Source organism: Oratosquilla oratoria, chromosome 6 (assembly GCF_046742065.1).
Source record: "Oratosquilla oratoria isolate Oo_2021 chromosome 6, ASM4674206v1, whole genome shotgun sequence".
NCBI lineage: Eukaryota > Metazoa > Arthropoda > Malacostraca > Stomatopoda > Squillidae > Oratosquilla > Oratosquilla oratoria.
In genome coordinates, this window is record NC_134782.1 from 68441117 (window position 1) to 68467106 (window position 25990).

The 25990-nt window shown below is 39.6% G+C and overlaps 1 protein-coding gene across 2 annotated transcripts in view; it reads left to right on the forward strand.

Moving 5' to 3' along the window:
• LOC143026567 (uncharacterized) overlaps window positions 1-25990 on the forward strand; it is a 69951-nt gene that overhangs the window by 15118 nt on the left and 28843 nt on the right. Inside the window, exons 4-13 of one of the 2 annotated variants that reach the window (XM_076187176.1) lie at window positions 454-565; window positions 2700-2799; window positions 8095-8255; window positions 14604-14759; window positions 18624-18738; window positions 19856-19936; window positions 20867-21063; window positions 21768-21848; window positions 22509-22647; window positions 25241-25350. In XM_076187176.1, the coding sequence (XP_076043291.1) occupies window positions 454-565; window positions 2700-2799; window positions 8095-8255; window positions 14604-14759; window positions 18624-18738; window positions 19856-19936; window positions 20867-21063; window positions 21768-21848; window positions 22509-22647; window positions 25241-25350 (1252 nt within the window). Of the gene's footprint in view, window positions 1-453; window positions 566-2699; window positions 2800-4557; window positions 4658-8094; window positions 8256-14603; window positions 14760-18623; window positions 18739-19855; window positions 19937-20866; window positions 21064-21767; window positions 21849-22508; window positions 22648-25240; window positions 25351-25990 lie in introns of both variants that reach the window. The other variant, XM_076187177.1, reaches the window with a different exon arrangement.

Below are 25990 nucleotides of genomic sequence, written 5' to 3' on the forward strand. Positions count from 1 at the left end.
GCTGTAGTGTTTAACAGTGTGTATTAGTGAGAATCTGCGCCCGAAATATACAATATATATATATATATATATATATATATATATATATATATATATATATAATATATATATATATATATACATATATATATAGATATATATATACTGTATATATATATATATATATATATATACTGTATATATATATATATATATATATAACAATGGATTACATTGGAAGAGTATGCAGACAGGAGATCATTTGGTCTATAACTAGGTCGGATGCTGAAAAAAATAAAGTAGATAAATTAATAAATAAATAGACAATGCTAGAAAAAAATAGAAAATAATAATGTATAAGTCTATGTGCATGTGTATATATATACACAAATAATTTCTTCTTTTCTCTCCCCCTTCAACATCTGTGCAATACCAACGTTGTCCTCCCAATCCTCCTCTCTGGTGACGACATAGGTTCGACCTACCGCCCTTCAACCCTTGGGGTTGGTTCGACCCCACAGAGGAGCACGGAGACGTGGTCTACGGCCCTTCTGCCATTCTCCGACTTGCTCAGTTCGTCAACAAGGTAAGATTTTAGCTTCAACATTTCAGGAAGGAAACCTTTGTTACACAGAGTAATAACTATCAGCAGTTTTTGCCATTTTCATATCAGTGATACTCATATAGTTTTCACTTATATGTCTAGACCTGTTTATATATTGCTAATACTCACCACTAATTTTTCATCCGTGATTATTTTTTTATCAATGATTCACCTTTCCCTTACATGCTATCTTTATGCAAAATTATATCAATACATATACCTAGAATCAGAACACATACACTGTGCATTACAGTTCGGCTGTTCTCGAACTTCCAGCTAACGATCATACGAGTAGATGAGCAACTATCATTGACATTAGATTGACAAATTGGCAAATATTGGCCTATGTAACTTAACTAGAAAGCTGTTAGGGCTTGACCACACCGAGATTCTTTAACCTAATATGAAGCGTTTAGAAACAGAGGAGCATGTCCGCCACTTTTACTGGTTTCGAGTTAAGCACGGATAAGATAGAGGAGGCTTAGGCCTTTCGTGATCCGTGTTTAACTCGAGACCAGGAAAAGAGGCGGGAATGTCCCTCTGGTTCTGGACGCCTCATATCCTGTGTGGGATATTTGGTAGACTTCGTTCTGTCTGACACCAGGCAATTTTGTCGTACCTGAAGAGGTAGACAAACCCCCGGACTTAAAAGATTTTTAATTGATCAGTGTGCAAGAAGACCCATTTCGTTTTAAGAATTGTCGCTCAGGTTATTCAAATGAACGACATTTCATGGAATGAAATGGGTCTTCTCGTATAATCGGTTTGGTGTCAGAACAAAATCATTAGATTATGTCACAATAGTGATCGGATTAAGTTATTTTTCTAATCCTTTCGTCCCAAGACGACAACCTCAGTGATTATATTCTGGTTAGTGCCAAGTAGTTTCATTCAGCTTAAAGCAGTGGTTCTTAACCTTTTTCAGTGCCCGTACCCCTTGATATTTCAGAAAAAAATTCTCGCACCCCCATCCACTACAAATACAATGCAAGCATATGAAAAGGATAGTGATACAAACCTTACTTTGGTTTCTTATTGTAAATATATAGTAGCATTGCACTGGCTATCATGTCTCGTACCCCCAGGTTCAAAGTTTCGTACCCTAGGTTAAGAACCACTGGCTTAAAGGAATCCTGCCGTCAAAGAAGGCCATTGTAGGTAACCCTCTCAGTACTTGGCGAATTATGAAAAATCCTCTGTGGCAAACACAAGGTTGGAATATTTTCTCACTCCCAGGACGACCGACTACCCTTTTTATCGGGGGAGCTCAGGAAGCTTAGATTGGATAAAGTGGGTCTCTCGGAGGGAAGAAGGCCAGGCAGTGGCAAGATCAATAGTGAGGGTTACACCTACTTTTGGTCAGGTCGAGGCGATAAGGTTCACCTTAGGGGAGTAACTGTAAGCATATCTAGCCGAGTACAGCACGCTGTTGTAAAAGTTACTCCGGTTGATGATGGTGGTGAGGCTGAAGCACACCTTTAGCTTTATCTTTATTACTGGAGTAAGTATTCCGACTGAGGAGTATGAACTTGAAGAGAAGAAGATGTTTTATGCCAAGCTTGAATCTATAGTTGACCAGTGCCCGTCACGAGACACGTATTGTTTTTGGCAACTTCAGTACGGTTACTGGCACCGACAGACCTGGCTATGAAGTATGTATTAGCTCTCACGGTTCTTTGACCAATTGTTCATGGGTTTCCCTCAAAGTGGAAAGCTTCTCCTCGATCGTGTTCGGGTGCCAGATGCCCCATAGACGAATCTCCGCCATTTCTGACAATGGTCAAAGAGGCTGTAAGTTGAAGGGTGGAATAAAAAGTTGGCATGTGCAACATCAGTGTAAAATTGCTCAAATCTGGAGGTGAGGCCATGATCTGCGGGTTGTATGCGGTTCTGTCAACTGTCTGACAGCCCGGTACCATTCCCTCTGACTGGAAGAAGTGTCTGGTCGTCCTTATTTGGAAGAGGAAAGGGGACCGGCAGGACTGCAACAAGTACTGCAGTGTTACATTGCTCGGTGAGCTAGGTAAGGTGCTTACCCTTGTGTTGCCGACACGAGTTTGTTCACGATAAGTTAATAAACCGAGGTTAAAGGTGTGCTTGTTTGGTCGTTCCGCAGAAGTTCATGAAGGCCGATAACGAAGCCAACGGTGTAATCACGGAGAAGTGGGATGCGTGCATGGATGACGGGGACACCCAAATCAGCTACATGATGGCCCGTAAGTACTCCTGTCCTCCGTCCTTTACAGTAGTGTTGCAAGATCCCGAACGACAGGAACAGGAACAAGAGAAAGATGGTGAAGATGAGACATAGAAAAGTGGAGGAAGAGTAAGAGGAGGAAAAAGAAAATGAAAATGTCGGGTCTGGTCAGATCGTCTCACCAAGGGCTCGGCGAAGGAATTTCGGAAGGAGACCCATGGTAATATAAAGGGCTTCGAATTCCCAGCGTAAGAAACCTCTCTTCGTACTTGAAAATAAGAACGCGCGCGCGTGCGCACACACACACACACACACACACACTCACACACACACACACACACACACACACACACACACACACACACACACACACACACACACACACACACACACACACACACACACACACACACACACACACACACACACACACACACACACACACACACACACACACACACACACACACACACACACACACGTTGGGAGATTGCGCGTATCGAACCTGTTTTTACTCAAGAACGGTTGATGTTCTATAAGAGGGGAAGGGCTGAGATAAGTCTTTTAACAAGGGACCTCACAAATGACTACTATGGAGCACATTGGAAGACTTAGAGGTAGGCTATTGGACTAGATGAAGGTCATGGCTAGCGGAATCCGGCAAGGGTTAGTAATGGCACCCGTAATATCCTTGAACCACATAAATGACATGATGGAGGAAACGACAACCTTAACTATTATGTTTGCAGGCGATGTAAGTCATTAGAAAAAGTTGCAGACAGAATCGAAAATGAACATCATCAACATAAATTCAAATTATCGGGAATGGACAAAAATACAAAATTGACAGTAATCAACTATTCACTGGGACGTGAGGCAATTACAATGCAAAATAGAAGGTAATAGTGTGGGCGACACGAAATTTTGACGAATATGAAAGCGTTTCTTCACTCTGTAGACGTGTTAAAATGTCAAGCAGAAGTGCACAAGGGAAAGGGTGGTGGATGGAAAGGTGGTTGTTAAGGTTTTAATGGGTGGTATCCAAAGAAAGGATAGAAAGAATTCTGGATGTCCATATTCTTAAGGAAGGGGGTGGGGGAATGTCAGATAATTTTTTGGTGTAAGGGATAAGTGGAGGATAAGTGGAGAAAGAGGAAAAGGTGGGAGGTGGAGAGGTGTTAAATGTAAACAAGTTAAATGAGAAGGAAAAGGAGAAGGAATGCCAGAAGCTGAGAGAAATGTGGGAGGTAAGGGTTTTGAATAGTTGTGTATTTTTAGTACAGGTCTTACCTAGAAGCCGTTTTGTTTCGGTCAACGAAAAAATCAGCCCTTCAATCTTGATTTTTAATACGTTTTGGAACAGACGAATGTCAGACAGCTACCAAATGTCCCTGGAACCGTTCAGAGAATCTCGTAGCTAACTGTAACACAGAAGGAACAACATAACAGTACTAGTGTGTACGCCCGTTAAAAATAACGGGATTTAATATCACCTCGCTCCCCATCCTCTTCCATTTCTTTGCTTCCTTGGGTTCCTTTCACGCGTATAAGTTTTCCGCCGTGCGCCGTCCACGACACGACGTCCTGCTCTCAAGTAACCATGGGTGTCTATGGACGCTTTCACACGTGGTCGTGACGTGTAAAAGTGTCCATGGGACACCCATGGTTATTTGGGAGCACGCCGTCGTGTCGTGGACAATGCACGGCGAAAAGTCGACGCGTGTAAGAGGAGCCTTACTCCCTCATGGTCTGAGTTCTAGTATTATGTTATCCATAGCGGGTCCTGAGTAACGACGACATGGACGACGGGGTCCTGACTGACCACTGGGGGGCCTGCCTCGAAGGAGGGGACGTGTCCGTGTGGTACTTCATGGCTGGTACGTCGTGTCTCTTGCTACTCTATACAAACCACAGGACCAAAGGTGGCAGCAAACTAAGGATTTTTCGCTAGCATGCTACTTGATTTTACTACTTCGTCTGAGAAGAAACGACTTCAGTTACGATCTTTTTTTTTTTTCAAATTTCCAAGTGTCAAATTACTCTTGTGTCATACAGTGAGAAGCTGAACGGCGAATTAAGATAAGTCAAACCTATACGAACGTTAGATACGTTGTTGAAATATTCTTATGAAAGTCTGTATTGTAACCGAAATCGTTTCAACTCAAACGAAGTAACAAGAGCAAGTTGCATGCCAGCCTAGTGTGCCGCCACCATACCTCAAGCGCGTTCTGCCATTGTGATATCGCCCAGATATCTGGGGCTCCTTTCCTAGGTCGTTCGCCGGGTACCCTGAGGTCGCCCTGTTCCGTCTTCGGGCACTGACAGTGACCTTCTCTCTCCACTATGGAAATAGTATGATTTATGACGTGAGTAAGCCCATGGGATCTATAAGGACGCAGATAACATCACCTGTGGAACCACAGATTATGATGTCATCAAAGTTGATGAAAGACGTCATAGACATGTCCTTCAGTGTGTATGTTCGGTTGTCGGGTCCCAGTCACAAAGGGACGACCTTAAATTTAGATAACTTTATAGATGGGGATGATAGGGGGTAATGGACATGGAACTGCTTAGTTTACGCTTTATGGTCTCTTGTAGTCTCTTTTATTTTTATGTTCAAGCCACCGACGTATGGGGAATTGGGAGTGTTTTCCGTCGAACTGTTTCGATTTTGTTTGAGAAGAAACGACTTCGGTTTCAACCTTTTTGTTTTTCGAATCTCCAAATGTCAAATTACTTCTGCGTCATATATTGAGAAGCTAATTGACTGACTAACAGAATCTAAACGTATACGGGTATTCGGTACATTTTTTAAACGTTCTTAGGGGAGTCTAGAATCTTGTAAACAAAGTCTTCTTCTAGTTATCTAAATTCACAACAGTTGACGAGATTCGACTCGGTGTGAAGAGAGCACAAAGCTCGTTTCACACGTATCGACTTTTCGCCGTGCGCCGTCCACGACGCGACGTCGTGCTCTTAAATAACCATGTCTATGCACGCTTTTACACGTCAGGACCACAACCACATGTGAAAGAGTCCATAGACATCCATAGTTATTTGAAACCACGGCGTCGTGTCGTGGACGGCGCACAGCGAAAAGTCGGTACGTGTGAAACGAGCCTTCTACGTCATCCACATGAAGTCTCTACCTATATCTCCAGGGTAAGTAGTCACTCAAAAATGTCCTTTGGAAGACGTTGGTTGATAAATTGCTTATGGTTTGATTTCCCTTTTGTTGAACTTCTATGTCCATTGATATTGTATTGACACAATCATTATAGAACAGGGATTCTTAACCTGGGCTATCCATACCACTTGGGGCTATAGGAACCAAATGCTAGGGGTATGGGACTCGATCTCTGGCTATGGTATTTATTTTACTTTATGTATCAATTTATTCTCTGGTAGGATGTCAAATTATTAAGTAGCACTATTATTCATATTTCAGAATCAGACTAGTATTACTGTAAATTTGAATAAACTTTGTAACTCATTAGCACATAACTAGAAATCATACTGGCAACTAATAGGAATGGTGATGATTATTTCAACAGTCAAGTGAAGGGGATATGGAATTATATTTGGCAATTAGATGAGGGTCTGGAGTCATCAAAATGTTAAGAACTACTGCTATGGAGGATAATCCAAAACATCCACGCCATCTGCCGGTATTTGACGCGTTCTTCGGTCCTTTTTGTATACTTCCATCGTCTGATCACGAGAATACCCTCGTGCGCGCGCGCACACACACACACACACACACACACACACACACACACACACACACACACACACACACACACACACACACACACACACACACACACACACACACACACACACACACACACACACACACACACACACACACACACACACACACACCGAAAAAGACTTGGGAGTTATTATCACAAACGACTTGTCCTATGATACACAGATTAACAAAATTGTCGGGGAGACTTACAACTTGCTAAGATCAATAAAAGTGGCTTTTGCTTATCTGGACGAAGACATGATAAAAAAAATATTGGTTACATTGATAAGGCCTAGACTAGAGTATGCGGCGACATTGTGGTCCCCCAGTACCAAAAAGAACATAAAGAAAATAGAAAGAATCCAAAGAGCAGCTACAAAAATGGCACCTGCAAACCTATCATACGAGGAGAGATCGGCTAAACTGGAGCTACCGACACTGGAGCAAAGAAGAGAGAGAGGAGACCTACTGACCATCTACAGAATCATGAAAGGCACAGAGATACTTGATAGGGAAGAATTACTAAACTGGGACAAGAGAAACACAAGAGGACATGGAAGGAAATTAAGAAAACATATAGAAGAGAACTGAAGAAAAACAGTTTTCCACATAAAGGTTTAGATACTTGGAACAAACTGGATGATGAAATAGTAAGCGCAAAAACCATTCACGAGTTTAAAAGCAAACTAGACACTGAGAGATACGATGGCGGGACAACACGAGCATAGCTCCCCTTCCCGCAAAATACAACTAGGTAAATACACACACACACACACACACACACACACACACACACACACACACACACACACACACACACACACACACACACACACACACACACACACACAAAGAAAGACAGCTATAGAAGAGATCTGAAAAAGAACAGCTTTCCGCACAGAGTAATAAACATTTGGAACAAGTTAGATGAGAAATTAGTGTGTGCAAAAACAATACATTAATTCAAAAACAGTTTAGATAAAATGAAATATGAAGACGGGACACCACGAGCATAGCTCCCCCTCCCGTAAAATACAACTAGGTAAATACAACTAGGTAAACACACACACACACAAACATTTATTGCCAACGGAAAAGAAGAAGACAAAGACAAAGACGTAGACGAAGAAGAAGAAGAAAAGAACGCACCTGTATCATATCACATCTACAGGTGGACTCCTTCCCACAGCTGCACGACCTTAAACTCATGTTCATGTTCCTCCAAAATACATCCCTACGTCGTGTGAATCCGACAAATTTAGGTTTAAGAAGGAAATAGGCAAGAGCTCGTTTACCAACAAAGTGGTGAACGAATGGGACGAACTTAATAACCATGTAGTGGGCGCTGAAACAATAATTGGTTGTTTTACGAGATAACTTTATAGATAGGGATGACAGGTGGTAAGGGGATATGGAATTGCTTAATGTGGGCCTTATGGTCTCTTGCAGTCTCCTATATTCTTATGTTCGTATGTTCTCATGTTCTGTTTTCTCTCTCTCTCTCTCTCTCTCTCTCTCTCTCTCTCTCTCTCTCTCTCTCTCTCTCTTTCTCTCCAGAGCCTCCGTGGCAGATGGCCGCAGAAAATTTTTTCCCCGATCATGAGGGCGAGGGACGGCTTCCAGTGGAATTCCAAGTTTTCTTCATGGGCACGTCGGAAATGTGGCAGTACTCGATCGTAGAATTCCTGCCCTTCGTAAGCCATCCACAGCTGTTAGAGGTAAGGGCTTCCAGCTGTTCCAATGACTCAGTAACTGTAGTGATATATATTACAGATTTTATTTTGACCTCCAACACACACACACACACACACACACACACACACACACACACACACACACACACACACACACACACACACACACACACACACACACACACACACACTCACCCATACACACACACACACACACACACACACACACACACACACACACACACACACACACACACACACACACACACACACACACACACACCCATACACACACACACACACACACACACACACACACACACACACACACACACACACACACACACACACACACACACACACACACACACACACACACACACACACACACACGACTCGGTGGCGCAGTTGGTAGAGTTTCAGACTGTCAGGACGGGGGTGCCAGCGGTACCTGGTTCGAAACCTGCCCAGGGCTGAAATTATTTCAGTATCGCTGCGCTTCGAGTCGTTACTCCAACTCTCGTGGGCGGAGAGTTGGGTGTGTGTGTGCGTTTAAGGTCATAGTATTACCCATAGATCGGTCATACGAGCTCTGAGCTCTCTTCCGGGAGGGAAATAGCTGTCGATCACGAGTCCAACATCTGATCCAAAAAGACCAAGGTGAATCACACACGCACGCACGCACATATCTAATTCAGTTCAAAGCAGTGGTTCCAAGAACCACAGCTTAAAGGATTTGTGGACTTATTATTTTCCCAATATTCCTGATGAAATTATTATCATAAGTAATAATACTGTATTCAAATACCTAGATCATTAACATCTAAGCAAAACATTATAGAGACGATTTAATTGAGTACAATTATTTCAAATTTTAAATGAAACTAAATGTTTAAGATGTTATGGGTCGCCATGGTCGATCTAGACAGGATTTTGGGTTGCTGCCAAAAAAAAAGGTGAAGAGCTAGTGGTCTAAATGATGTATACATGGTGAGGAGGCAAACCGTCAAGCAATGACGATCATTATTTGATATTTTTTAGTTTACCACCAAGCCATTTTATTAATCTAAAGTAATCCGTCGTCATTTCTATTAGTCTCACATACTACGACAAATGTTTTCAGCAACGAGCCAAAGACGGGCGACGCAGCAGCACAGGGCAAAGGCAGACTTCTCGTTATTGAATTGAAGTACAGTCTGAACTTCTCTCTCTTACTTGAAATGCTGAGGTCGGTGGTACACCTAGAAGCATTTCAGGTGAGAGAGAAGTGCAAACTGTAGTTCAATTTAGCAACAGGAAGTCTACCTTTGCTCTGTGGTGTGTCGCCTGCATTTCAGTTTGGGCTTAGGATAAATCAGTAGACATTTCATTCTGATGAAAGAAAGCGCTGCATCTTTTGGATAAGCATTCCGGGGAGTAAACTTAATAAACTCCAACTTCGAATGCAAGTAGGCATTTCTCGGAAATGTCCTCATCATAGTCTTGTCAATGAGTCATAAATAAGTCTAGTAGTTCAGCACCATGAAAAATAGATTTCCAGAAAATTAGGGAGTCATAGGAACAAAAGAGAGAGAGAGAGATGAAGGGAGGCAAAGATAACGAGAGAGAGAGAGAGAGAGAGAGAGAGAGAGAGAGAGAGAGAGAGAGAGAGAGAGAGAGAGAGAGAGAGGTGGGGAGAGGGAGGAAGGCAGAGATAAATAGAGAATGAGCGAGCGAGATAGATAGATAGAAAGGGAGAATGTACTAATTCGTCGACAATGGAAGTAACAGTAATAGGTAGATGGATATATAGAGAACTAGACAAATAGATAAATAGATGGATGAATAGATAGATGGGTAGGTAAATAGATGTATACATAAATGGTAAGATGGATACATAGACAGAGACAGACAAACAATTAGGCACCTTCAATGCAACTATAACCACGAGAAAAAAGGGTGGGATTTTATACAAAACACTTGGATCACAGCTGTTATTCGAGCAGCCAATCAAGGCACATAGCCCACCCACATGATCAGCTGTGAACCTAAAACTATGTTCTGCTAAAGTCTGTGCACTTCAATGAGTCCGCTTAGGGTGGGGCAGAAGTGGGAATTCCTTTTTAGTGCGACTTTGGAGTTAATGAAATTGTTTGGGTTTTGCCGCTTCATTGTGGGATTCTGTCCTTTTAAGTACAATGCCTTTGGGATGAAAAGGCGCTTGTAATCAACTTCTCTTTGTAAAATTGTGATGCAATTCTCCAGATCCTTCTTTGTCATACGGGGACCGGTGTATATATCTATGGTGTTGTTTAATGACGCCGTTGGAGAGGTGAAGGGTGAAGCATTTCTGTTGTTTCATCGCAGTCGAGCATATACGGCACCAGTTATAACTGGTACATTGGTTGGACAGCCTTTCGCGACAAGAGTACATGTAGCACCAGTGTGTTTATTTACATTGTAGAGAAACAGTATGAATGGATCTAAGCAAACACCATCATAATTACCAGGTTACCATTTCCGGAATTTCAACTATATAAAGTTGATATGAATGTGCATACATTTTATATTGATATGGCCAAATAGATAATCAGTGACCAACATTAACAGCAATCAAGTGGTGGTTGATAGCGAGAAGTGCGGGTTTCTGGATGAATGCCCGAGGTTAGTCTGTATAGGAGTGTGCCATACGTCGTGATTGACTACTAGCCATTCTGCCAAATCAACCTTAATACATGGCTCTCTCTTATTTCCCGTCTATGTTCTATTTTCTTAATTCTAGATATAGTAATGGAAGCTGTATAGTACAATTAATATAATTTTTTAGGATTATAACAACGATTTGAATCAATTCTATAACACGCGGCAGCGCTTTTGCCTCCCTATGTTGCAACGCAGCAAGGGATGGGGTATAGATAATTGTTGTTATAATCCTAAAAACTGACATTCATCATACTGTACAGCTTCCTTTACTATATACAGAATAATACTAATTATAATGATAATAATAATAATAATAATTAATAATAATAATAATAATAATAATAATAATAATGATAATAATAATAATAATAATAATAATAATAATAATAATAATAATAATAATAATAATAATAATAATAATTAATAATAATAATAATAATAATAATAATGATGATGATGATGATGATGATGATGATGATAATTATTATTATCATTATTATCATTATCATTACTATTATTATAGTTGTTATTATTATTATTATTATTATTATTATTATTATTATTATTATTATTATTATTATTATTATTATTATTACTATTATTATTATTATTATTACTATTATTATTATCATTATTATTATTATTATTATTATTATTATTATTATTATTATTATTATTATTATTATTATTATTATTATTATTATTATTATTATTATTACTATTATTATTATTATTATTATCATTATTATTATTATTATTATTATTATTATTATTATTATTATTATTATTATTATTATTATTATTATTATTATTATTATTATTATTATTATTACGTGGAACATAAGAGAAGAAGAGAGAAGGAGTTTGAATGTGTTTGAGATGAGGTGTCTGAGAAGTATGGTGGGGGTTACTAGGCTGGATAGAGTGAGAAATGAGGAGGTGAGGAGGAGAACAGGGGTGAAAAAGGATTTGGGAGATAGGGTTGATGAAAGAATATTAGGATGGTTTGGACACATGGAAAGAATGAGTGAAGAAAGACTAGTAAAAGAGGTATGGAAGGCAGATGTGGAGGGAGTGAACATGAGGGGACGTCCTAGGATGAGGTGGATGGATGGGGTGAAGGGGGCTTTGGGGAAGAGGGGAATGTCTGTTGAGGAAGGAAGGGAGAGGACGGAAGACAGAGGTGAGTGGAGAATGGTTGTATATGGATGATGTTGTGATTGCATGAGGAGGAATGGGCAGGGGGGTGGGGGGTGGGGTAGTATGTGTGAGTAAATTTTGACGCAGCCCGAAGGGATTTCTCCCCGTCCTCTCCTTATATGCAAGGGGGGACGGAGAGGGGGGGGGGTCGCCGATTAAATGAAGCGGCCTTGCTGTGGATGTATAGTGTCTTGCGACACTGCTTCTGACCCAGGGCGGTGGGCAGGGTGCAGGGATGACCCGTCATCCAGGAGGTGCTCAGATGAGAGGGAGGGTGAGAGGGGTGTGGAGTGTATTTAGGGATGAAATGGGTGGGAGTGTTTTTATGCCTTTCTCTTTTTGGCTACCTCCCTTGTAAGGGGGAAAAAGCCTTGGTATATGTATGTATGTATGTATTATTATTATCATTATTATTATAAAAGCAACTTCAAATAACACATAAATGGGAAGTAAGAGAGAGGCATGTACCAAGATTGATTTGGTATAATGGCCAGTACTAAATCACGACGTATGTCATAGGTAGACCTGTGCATTTGAAGATGTATTTTTCTGTGGAAGGGGTACATAGCCGGGACGCTTTCAAGGGCGTGAGATGTGTGGATGTGACGTGAATGCAAATCGATACCGCACGTTCCCCTATTTATTTATTCATTAATTTATTAATCGACTGATTTATTTGCTTACTAATTTATTCATATATTTATTTGTTATCTATTTATACACTTACTAATTTATTCATATAATCATTTATTTTATTTTATTTATTCACTAATTTACCTATTCGTTTATTACTATTTATTCAACTATTCATGTATCTAGTTTATCTATTTATTCAATCAGTTATTTATCTATGCTTCCATTTATTCATTTATTTGTTCATCTATGTATTTATTCATCTGTCTATATATTCATTTATTATTAATTCATTCATTAATTAATTTTCTATTTGTGTATTTATCTATTTATTTATATATTCACTTACATATTTATTTTAATTTCTATTTATTTATTTATGTATCTATTCATTTATATATTCACTTGCATATTTATGTTACTTGCTTATTTATTTATTTATTTATTTATTTATTTTATTTTATTTATTATTATTATTATCTTTTTTTTATTCATATACTTAATTATCTAATTTTGGTCGGGTCCAAGAGAATTGAATCAAGTCTTTGCAGGACCTCTGGAGGGAGGGTAACGTAGGTGGGTGGTTTGTTGGCTCTTCTTCGTAATGTTCTAGCCACGGACCAGCCGAGCTGCCTCTTTTAAGCTCTGGTCTAAGGCTCGTTTCACACGTATCGACTTTTCGCCGTGCGCCGTCCATGACACGACGTCCTGCTCTCAAATAACTATGGATATCTATGGACGCTTTCATACGTGGTCGTGTTGTGTGGAAGCGTCCGTAGACACCCATGGCTATTTGAGAGAGCACGACGTCGTGTCGTGGACGACGCACGGCGAAAAGTCGATACGTGTGAAACGAGCTTTAGTGTTGTGTTTCGATGGTGTATCCTGGCGGCTTCGACCGCCAACTCCGCTGGAAATAAAGCCCTGAGGTTATGATGCTCCCCCTCGTCTCCAGCTGATGAGGGTCATTTAGGTCTTCAGTCTCTAGTCGGTTCTGGTGGGCCACTGGAACAGAAAGAGAATGACTGTTTAATCCAAGCTTTAAGAGTTTTTCATGGGAACCAGGTGGTTGGAACTCGCTAAGGATAGCGCTGCGGGTTGTTACTCCAACTCTCGTGGGCGGGGAGTTGGGTATGTGTGTGCGTGTAAGGTCACAGCATTACCCGTAGATCGGTCATATACGAGCTCTGAGCTCTCTTCCGGGAGGGAAATAGCTGTCGATCACGAGTCCAACACGTGATCCAAAGACCATGGTGAATCGCACGTGTGTAAAAGCGTCTATTTGTGCGTATGTATATGTGTTTGTGCGTGTGTATGCGGGTGCATGCGTATAACTACTACTACTACGGAGGGGTTCGAAATTAAGCCATTGAAGAAAATGTAATTTATGGTGAAGTGCACAACGGTGTTGATTTTGTGGAAGTGTTAGAGGTGATTCTTCGCGTCTTCCGCTTGTGAGTGGTGACACCAATTTCAACGATTTCAAGGGAAAAAAATCGACACTTGGAACTCGATCCACTCATTTACCCGTAGATTCACTAAGGTGGCGGCACACTAGACATTTCTTGATAGCATGCTACTTGCTTTTGCTACTTCGTTTGAGTAAAAATGACTTTGGTTACGATCTTTTGTCTTCCAAGTTTCATAATGTCAAATTACTCTTGCGTCATACAGTGAGAAGTTGAATAACGAACTAAGAGAAGTTGAACGTAGAATACGAAATTTATACAGTGTTGAGATGTTCTTATTACCGAAGTCGTTTCTACTCCAGCGAAGTAGCAAAGGCAAGTAGCACGCTAGCCTATTGTGCCGCCACCTAAAGAATATCATTATTTTAAACCATTCCTCTTTTGACAGACACCCCGTGGACTGAGCTGCGAAGGTATGGTAAGCGTTGCCCCCGAGGTTCCCCGGCCGAGTATCCCGCCCCATTTCCACACCAAGCAGGAGCTCGTATTTGGGTCCTTCATCGACGGCCGAGTCAAGGAACCACAGGCAGTTGTCGCCTTCGAGGTGAGGAAGAGTCGATACCAAGTGAATGGACAAGAGCGCAAGCGCACACAAACACACATACACGCACACACACACACACACACACACACACACACACACACACACACACACACACACACACACACACACACACAAAGTGGAAGCAGGAACAGGAAAATCAAAAAGATATTCCTTAAAGAAATAGTACAAAAGTAGATGGAGGAAAATACAAAAGAAACAGTCATGAAAGTAATTAAAGAAAAGGAAAATTGGGTGAGAGTCACAGTAGACACAGGTAAATGCATTGTGGTCCATGGTATCAAAGAAAAACACGGTGTGTATAAATACCAGAGAGAAAAGGAGGAAAAAGGAATAGCTAAGAAAATTCTGAAAAAATTCAAGACGAAGGGCAAAATTTTGACAAGGAAATTGACGAGATTCACAGGATAGGCAAATACTCAAAAGAAAAATAACATAGACTTCTGGAAATCAAACTAAGAACTCAAATGATAGTTGAGGAGATACTATCGAAAGCTGTTAAACTAGCAAACAGTGAGAAATTCAGACACATATGGATAAAAAAGGAAATGAGTGATGAGGAAAAAGATAAAGACAAGGCTTTCAGAATTGAAGCCAACGATAAAAATGAGAAAAGAACGGAGATGAAGATTTTTTTTTTTTTTTTTTTTTTTTTTTAGAGAGAGAGAGTGTATTGGATCTGAGACTGTAAAAATGGTACATCTGAAAAATGGAAACTTAAAAAAAAGAGAAGAAAATATTAAATTAAAAGTGGCATACACAAATATGGACGGTATGATCTCTGGAATTAATTAATAGAACGACTATCTGGAAATAGAGGATCCTGACATTATGGGAATTGTGGAGACAAAACTGAAAAATCCTCTATCAACAAGCATGGTGGGACAGGATCTATACAACCACTGGGCGAAAAATAGAACAGATAAACAGGGAGGAGGAGTCATGATATCGACCAAAAATGGCTTAAATGTGACAAAGATAGATGAAGGCAAATATAATGTGGAATTAGTTATGATTAAAGTTGAAAATAAAAATATGAAAAGTAGAATTGTTTTAGGAGTATATGTGCCAACAAAAACACAGGCCTGGTCTGATAGTGATCCTTTTAATTACTGGAAGATACAATGAATGTTCTAAATGAGTTACTGAAAGAGGGTGGTAACATAGTAATTATGGGTGACTTTAACGCAAAGGAAATAATCTGGGAAGAAATTATAGTAAAAGGGGGAGAACTTTGGAGCAACATTCTATTGGATATGACCATCGAATATACCTTAACACAATGGGTTAAGGAAAATACTAGATATAGAAACAATGAGGAGCCGTCGAAACTAGACTTAATATTCACTTCCGAACCTGATATCGTGAACAAAATGGAGTATAAGACACAATTGGGAAGAGTGACCACATACTAATAGAGTTTGAACTAAAAGAACAAAACGATGTGAGAAGGAATGAAGAACATAGAGAAGGAAGGTTAATGTACAAAACACAAACTGGGATAAATTTTCCAAAGAGGAAACAAAGATGGAAGACAGATGGAACATATTTAAAGAAAAGCGCAAGGAAGGAATTGATAAATATGTACCAAAGAAGAAGCAAAAAGAGATTTATATAAAGTGTTGGTATAACAAAAGGTGCAGTGAGGCTAAAGACGGAAGAGACAAAGCCTGGAAAAGATGGGAAAAAAAAAATCCAAATGGCAAACATATATAAAACTTAGGAACGAATATATGAATATACCCAGGAAAGAAAAAAAAACTATGGAAAAGATATAGACAAATGTAAGGATCAACCTAAACTCTTTTACAGATACGTAAATGATAAATTAAAAGACAAACACGAAATAGTAAAACTGCGTGAAGGAGGTAAAGAATATATAGATGAAATAGAAATGGCTGAAGTTATGATCAGACATTTCAGGTCTGTTTTTACAATTGAAAGCTCACAAATTTGGAAAGATGGGCAACAAGAAAGATTCCCTAAAATGAAAGAAATAAAGATAACACAGAAAGAAACAAGAGACCAAATAAAAAATCTAGATGTTAGGAAATCACATGGACCGGATGGAATTGCAAATTGGATACTGAAAGAGTGTATGGATGAACTAACGGACAAAGTATACAAGATAATAGACTTCTCACTCAAAGAAGGAAAGGTACCGCAAGATAGAAAAAAGGCCAACATAGTACCAATATATAAAGGAGGAAACAGAGAAGACCCTTCAAACTTCAGACCGGTATCCCTTACAAACACAGTAGCAAAAATATGCGAAAAGGTTATCAGGAACAAATAGATCAAACATTTGGAGGAGAATAAAATACTAAAGCCTAAACAATTTGACTTTAGAAGTGGAAGATCGTGTAACACAAACTTAATATGTTTTTACTCAAGATTAACAGAGATAATATAAGAAAGAGATGGCTGGGGAGATTGCGCCCTCTTGGACTTCCAGAAGGCTTTTGACAAAGTACCACATAAAAAGCTAATAAAATTTTAAATAATAGGAGAAATACAAGGTAAGCTACCGGAATGGATGGAAGATTTCTTAAGTGGGAGAAAAATGAGAGTGGTACTTAGAGACAAAAACTCGAACTAGGAAGATGTGATAAGTGGCGTCCCGTAGGGCTCTGTATTGGCTCCTTTAATGTTTGCCATATATATAAATGATATGGATGAAGGAGTGAAGTGTTACATGAACTTCTTTGCTGATAATGCCAAATTATTCAAGAGAGTAAGCACAGAAGAAGACTGCAGATCGCTATAAGAAGACCTAGACAAAATATGGTAATGGAGTCAGAGGTGTGAAGTGATTTTTAACTTTAAGAAATGCAGTATAATGGAATTTGGAAAAAGCAAAAATAGAATATCGGGTCAATATAAAATTGGTACCAAGGAAGTCAAAAAAGTCGACTCAGAAAGGGACCTGGGAGTGATTATCTCAAGCGACTTGACACCTGGTAAGCATATCAATAAATTAGTTGGAGAGACTTTTAACTTATTAAGATCAATGAAGGTGGCCTTCGACTACATGGATGAAGAAATGGTAGAGAAAATAGTGGTTGCACTGATAAAACCTAAATTGGAGTATGCTGCGACACTATGGACACCTAGTAAAAAAAAAAAAAGGAAATTAGTAAGAATTCAAAGAGCACCAACAAAAATGGCACCTTCACTCTCAAATTTGACATAGGAACAAAAATTGGATAAATTACATCTATCAACACTGGAACAGAGAAGAGAAAGAGGTGATTTCCTGATTATTCACAGATTTATGAAAAGGATGGAAGTTCTTGATAGAGACGACTTATTGAAATGGGACAGAAGAGAAACAAGAGGACACGAGAAGAAGCTAAAGAAGGACAGTTACAGAAGAGATTTGAAAAAGAATAGCTTCCCACACAGAGTGATTGATGTCTGGAACAAACTAAACGGGGAAACAGTGAGTGCCAAAACTATACAATAATTTAAGAACAAACGGGATGCGGAGAGATACAAAAACGGGTCACTATGAACATAGCTCTCGTCCCGTAAAATATAACTACCCTGTAGGTAAATACATCTAGGTAAATACACACACACACACACACACACACTCACACACATACACACACACACACACACACACACACACACACACACACACACACACACACACACACACACACACACACACACAAACACACACACACACATTGGTTTCTAGTTTTGTAGAGAAATGTGAGGAATTAGAAGCACGGGAAAGGGATGACATGATTGTAGTGTTTCGGTTATTGAAAGGAGCAAATACAACTGAAAGTGATGATACGTTGGCCTTCTATTTCATGTTTGCTTTATCTTCGCTAGATGACCTACAGTGAGGAATTGGCACTCGTTCGAATGGACTATGCCCCGATCGCGAAGGATGACACGCCCTTCCATACCACAAACACCCTCAAAGTCATCCATGACTTCAACACAGGTGAGATATTCAGGGTGCAACAAAAATAACAAAGTAATCGAAAGTAGGATGACATGTACTGCTCCGGTTGTTTGAGTCGATTTAGGTTATTTCTTAATACAGTTTAGACTATGGGGACGTCTCCGTTATATATGAAGTAGTGTTACTTCCATTTTCACAATTTCTGGGTCATTTTGACCGCACTCTCCCTGGGTGCAGCACTTGAGTTCTTGTACAGCCATTGTCTCTGAGGGGTTGAACTGTCAGGAGATTGCTGACGCATCAAGGCCTCTTTGTAAAGTTAGATGAACATGATAGCCAAGGAATTTCTGAATAGTGGAAAAGAATTTTTGATTATCGAGATTTTCAACCACATTACGGCTCGGGCCGAATGTGCAATGGCTCCTTCTTACTGAATCGACATTTCTGGTCTGTATTTTACCACAAGGCGCACCAGCTTATTAATGATTCATTATTGATTACCAGTTGCCGTCGCTAGTGCGCTCCTATATAACCTTAAGGTACATTTTGCTCTGTGCAATAATTAGCCTACCTGGGATCATATTTGGGTTGGTAGGTTGGTAAGTTGGTAGGTTCGGTTAAGATTATATACCTCGTTCTTTGCAGCTTGAAGCAAAACATCCCCATTTAAGAACAAAGAATTCGTGTTTAAAACAATCGTTTGACGATTATCATTGAGCCATGAACGATCATCGTTGAGCGATAATCGCACCGATATACCTTCATGCCGCATCAGACTGCACTGTTCAGTAAATGCATTCGATTCATAACTCATTGTCACGTTATAAATAAAGTCACATCAAGGAGAGACAAGAGTCCCTATGTTTTATGGAGGTCATTGTCAGTTTGCCTGGTATTGTTTTTAAGTAGTACGACACGTCGTTTAATCTCTAGAAAACATTAAGTTTATTTCCGTATTTACCTCAGTACGTTTGGCGTTTCTCTGTTGCATGACCCTCCCGTTTTCTTTATAGGCTCTGGAGGAGAGAAATCTACAGTATATTTATTAATTTTGTTCTTGGAATTAATGTCATGGTTATTGCTATAGATTCCATGGCATGGTACAACTGATACCGGCTTTGTTTATTAATGTTTGATGTTTTGTGTGTGGCCCCAGGTGTGCAATATGTGATTGATAAGGAGCAAGGCAACTGTACGATGGGCTGGCTCCCCGAGAAATTCTTCGACGTCACTTTCCGTAAGTCTTTCCCTCCAGTGTCGTTTTCCTCGATCTTCTCCTGCTCCTGTCACCTTCCTTATAACTTCGACTTTAGTCAGTATTCCATATATTTCTTCCTATTCCATTCGAGTCTTTACTTCCCTTCCTTTCCCATCCCGTTCTCTTCTTTCCCTTCCCTTCCTTTTCTGTCAGACACACACACACACACACACACATACACACACACACACACACACACACACACACACACACACACACACACACACACACACACACACACACACACACACACACACAGACACACACACACACAGACACACACACACACACACACACACACACACACACACACACACACACACACACACACACACACACACACACACACACATTATTTTTGGTGACTTTATTGCGGACAATGGAACCGACAGAGTTGGCTCTGGAATAAGTATTGGTTCCTATTGCTCTGGAACCAGGAATATCAACAGTCCTCGCCTTCTGAACTTTGCGAAGTTCTGAAAGCTGAGTATTGCCGGTTCCAGAGACGAGAGCCAGACCGATGTACTTGGTACAGTAATGTCGGAGGACCAAAGGAGATCAACTACAAACTACAGTGTGGTTGTCAATTATTTCATTAATGTTTTCTTCTGCTAGGTAATATTGTTACTGTCGATAGCACTTATAACACGATAACATGTTTTATCTTATGATACCTATGACGGATGGGTGTATCATCAGGAATGATAATATTTACTCTTTGGGTAATAGTAACTATGCTACACATTGCAATGACCATAACAAAAAGGGAAAAGGCTTTATGGCAAATGCATGTAAGCATGCAATGAAACTAATATCAACATAGTAAAATGACTCCAACCTCACGTTGCCACATTTTCCATGGCTAGTCACATGTTATCCTCATTCTTTCCCTCCACTCTCCTCCTGCAGACGGCATCTTCGGGACCGGAAGCACCATGGTCGGTCCCAACCAGCTCTTCCACCTTGATAGCAGCTACGCCTTTGTGGGCGACCGCATCACGCGTGGCATCGCCACGGAGCTCTGGACCTCGACCAGAAGTGATATTATCAATCCTTATACAGGAAGTCCTTTAGCCAAGGCTGTCCTTGAACATTATTTCATCAAGGTAAAGACTCTTCCCCCCTCCTCTTCCTCTCTCATATATATATATATATATATATATATATATATATATATATATATATATATGTATATACATATATATAATATGTATATATATATATATATGTATATTTATATACATATGTATATATGATATACATATATATAATATATATTTATATATATATATATATATATATATATTTGTGTGTGTGTGTGTGTGTGTGTGTGTGTGTGTGTGTGTGTGTGTGTGTGTGTGTGTGTGTGTGTGTGTGTGTGTGTGTGTGTGTGTGTGTGTGCAAAACAAATCACTAAGCACATGTGACAACAATACTTGCAGAAACCACTTGGAAAATAAAAGAAACAAATACCGAACGTTTTCGTCTATTTAAGACATCATCAGGGTACAAAGGATACAAAAAAATGACCAAAGGTCACAATATGTACATGGTGGTAGAGGAACTGGGAAAGGTCCAATGTTACCCGATTCCAGAAGAATTATTTACAATATTTTTGATAATAAAATTATCTAACTTATACAAACCTAAGATTAAATTCATATTATTTCCAAAACTATTTTTAATGTGACATGACTCAATTATGTTCCTTTCTAAAATAATATATATATATATATATATATATATATATATATATATATATATATATATATATATATATGTATGTTATACATTTATACTTCAATTTCAGGAGGACGACGTCGAGGGTGAGCGACTCAGTGTCCCCGTCCGGACCGACCTGTTCGTATACAACGACTCTGACCCTACACAAGTAAGTGTTCTATAAATATATATATATATATATATATATATATATATATATATATACACATATACAAATGCTATTTCCCCCTTACAAGGGAGGTAGTAAAAAAAATAATGGCATAGAATCCACTCCCATCCATTCCATCCCCACATACTCCACTCCCATCCACTCCCTTCCCTCCCTCTTATCTTGGCTCCTCCTGGATGACGGGTTATCCCTGCATCTCACCCACTGCCCTGGGTCAGAAGCAGTGTAGCAAGACACAGCACATCCACAGCAAGGCCTCTATTAAATCGGCGACCCCTCCCTCTCCGTCCCCTCATGCAGAAATGGAGAAGACGGGGAGAAATCCCTTTTGGTTGCGTCAATTTATTTTTACATATACTCCCTCACCCCCATCCCCTACCCACTCCCTTTCATGCATCGCAGCAGCATCCATACACAACCATTATCCATTCGCCCCTATTTTCTGTCCTCTCCCGTCCTTCCTGAACAGACATTCCCCTCTTTCCCAAAGCCCCTTTTACCCCATCCATCCATCTCATCCTTGGTCGCCCCCTCATGTTCACTCCTTCCACCTCTGCCTTTCACACCTCTTTTACTAATCCATATATATATATATATATATATATATATATATTAATTTATTGTCATACACGTAATCAGGTTATGTATTCTGAGACAACAAACTCGTACGACTTCGCGGAGGTGCCCCTTCTCATCCCGGACGAGTTCAAGGTGGAGGAGTGTTACAGCTGGGCCAGTGAAGAGTGGTCCAACCTCTTCATCATTTTCTCAGGCAAAGGTAATTCTACAGCTGAGACATCAGTTAGCTCTCCCTGAACAGCGTAAAAGGAACAACATAAAGGAAGGAGGGTTGTAGTTCAAAAGTATCTTCATTCTTCTGTGAGTAGGGATTTTATTCTACGTAGATAAATCATGCGTGGGTCCAGGGCGTCGGGCCACCTTAAAATAGTCCCTAAAGAATTGGCTGCATGCTACCATGGAATCACTACTGTATGCTACCATGCAGTCAGTACTCCAGTACCAGTGGCGGATCCAGGGAGGGGGGGGGGGCGCTGAGGGGACTGAAGCCCCCCCCCCTCAAATTTGTTCATTCATTAACTCATTGCAGAGGTCGAGAAAACTGCCTCGTGTACACCGGTATATAGCAGAAAGCAGTAATTAAGTGGCAGATTTTCCCCCAGCATTTGATAAAACACTTCAGTGAGAATAAATGGAACGATATTCAACACGTGATTGATGGTAAAGCTTTAGAAATGTAACTAATTGAAGTGATAACATATACTTCACTTTATATTCAAAATCGTCGTACTCGTGCTACAGAGTACATCTGTTTAAAAGCGCCATCTATATTTACAAATTTTGGGTTAGCTCCCCACCCCAAGCGTCATCTATATTTACAAAATTCAGGTTAGGGGCGTCATCTATATTTACCAATTTTGATCTTGGAACCGCCACTACCCAGTACGGAATATTTATACAAACACATATGAAAAGACATTTTCCTCTTTGTAAGGAGCGTGGCCAGCCAAGACATGCACCCGCCCTTCACTTATTCCACACATCCATCCAACACCCATTTGGTTCCTCTTCTATCTTAGCTCCGTGTGGATGAAGCTGTCGTCCCTCTCCATGGCCCAGTGGCGGGATCAGAGGCAAGGCAGCAACACACAGCACTGTCGACAAATGAAATTGGTTTACCCCCACAGCTTCATTTCATGACGACCCTTCTTGTGTAGGAATAATATTTTGACGTAGCCCGAAATGATTTCTCCCCGTTTTCTCTGGTTTTTGGCAAGAGGGGTCGAGGAGGGAGGGTCGTCGTGTAAATGAAGAGGTGCTGCTGTGGATGTACTGTGTCTTGCTGCATTGTTTCTGACCCGGGCAGTGGACAGGAGACAGGGATGGCCCTTCATCCGCGAGGAACTAAGATGAAAGGCAAACGGATGGGTGGTGGGAGGGAGTGGAAGGGGCGGGAGTGGGTGCATGGCTTGACTTGCCTACCTCCCTTATAAAGAGGAAGAACCTCTTGGCATATACATAGAAATATATATATGTATATACTCGTGTATAATACGCGTCTTTATGATGAATGTTTGATAAAAAAATAGTGGGTCGCATTATACGCAGGTAATGTTTTTGAACGTGTTAAAATTCATGCATTTTCGTTGACCAAAAGTGCGGTATTTAATTTTCATTTGTATCAGATCCTTTAAGTAGATTTTCTGGCCATTTGGGAAATCTTTGCACAAAAAAATATATAAATAAAAATAAAAATAGATAAAAAATAAATAAATAAATAAGACCGTTTACTTGCAATACGATATGTCCAGATTGATGATCAGCATTGCAATATTCGACTACGGTAGGCCTACTAGTAATTTTCAAAAGCTGGGGTCGCATTATACATGAGGTATATGAAAAATTCAGCTGAAATTCAATAGTCGCACTATACATGAAGTCGGCTTATACAGGAGTGTGTATATATATATATATATATATATATATATATATATGTATATATATATATATATATATATGTATACATATATATGTATATATATGTATATATTCATATATACATATATAATATATATATATATATGTATATATACACACACACACACACATATATATATATATATATATATATAAATATACATATATATATATATATATATATATATATGTGTGTGTGTGTGTGTGTGTGTGTGTGTGTGTGTGTGTGTGTGTGTGTGTGTGTGTGTGTGTGTGTGTGTGTGTGTGTGTGTGTGTGTGTGTGTGTGTGTGTGTGTGTGTGTGTATTTATTAATTAATTTATTTATTAATTTATTCATCTATCCATTAATTTTTCATCTATCATTTATTCACTTACTGTATATTCATTTTTGTCTTATTTTCGTATATTTTGTTTTATCTACATATCTTTTGATTATTCAATTTTCTTGATCTATGACTGCATTAGTTTGAATAATTAATTATTCTGTTTATATATTCCTTTATTTTATCTACTTATATATGCACTTATGTATTCACTTTTCTTTTGATTATGTATCTATAAAGTCATTTATTTATTTTTTTTTTTACGTGCTTGTTTGTTCATTTATTAATTTGTTCATGGTGAAAACCTCAGCACAAAAATATCCATGATTTCCGGAAAGGTTTGAATCTTTTTGTAAGTAATGAATCCATAACGAAGGTAACTTGTTCTTTTAGTCTGCTATGTCCGAGGTACAGGATCGACCTGAAATGCGTAATGATTGCAAGTAGCAACGCCGTAACCCGCTTGCCCAACGAACATCCTGAAATGAATAGAAACACTAATGCATTACAACTGGAATTCATCGATAATGATATCTCTATTCTGTCCACAGGTAACCAGAAGAACGCAGTTGCAGCTAACCCTGACCTCTTTAGCAGTGAACTTAGTTCTATCCTCATCGCCAAAGCTTCCCTCTCCCCGGTTCGCATCGCTAGCGTTGATGTGAGTTGTTGCTCTTGTTTCCTAGACTGTCTGGCCAAGCAGTCTTGTTTCCCTGAGGAAAGCTATGGCTGGAACAGGGTTTTCCTACAAATCTTTTATAGAGTATACATTGTGTTGTTGGCGTGTATGATTGTGTACAGTGCAGTCTTCTATAATGTGTTGTGTAGTATGGATGAAGTGTTATATCTTAGACAGTTGTCTGTGATGCCGTCATCCAGCCTCCTCTGGATGTGAGTAGATGGAAAATATAGTCAGAGGAATTGCGGAAGGGAAGGAATTAGTTTTGAAGACCGAAGTCTTTCAATGTATTTGTTTACATTTTATACACTAATGAGGGTGAACAAGTCAGAAGGGGTCTTGGTTACGCACATAGACAAAGGAGAAAGGAGTGTTGTCAAAAGACATGAGGAAACCATGGGTGAGACGAGAATGCCACTGACGAGGTTTGATAGTTTTTGGGTGGTTCATCGAGTGCTCTTCCCAGCGTTTTTGCCACAAGTTTAGTCGAATAAACCGGAGGATGAATTAGGTCTGCAGCTGTAAGCATCGAGCGGTGTTCATGCTCCATCCCGAGCTGCTTTGTCGGCCCGATCGTTGTCGGGAATGCCGACAAAAGATGGGTCCCAGAAAAAGGACACTG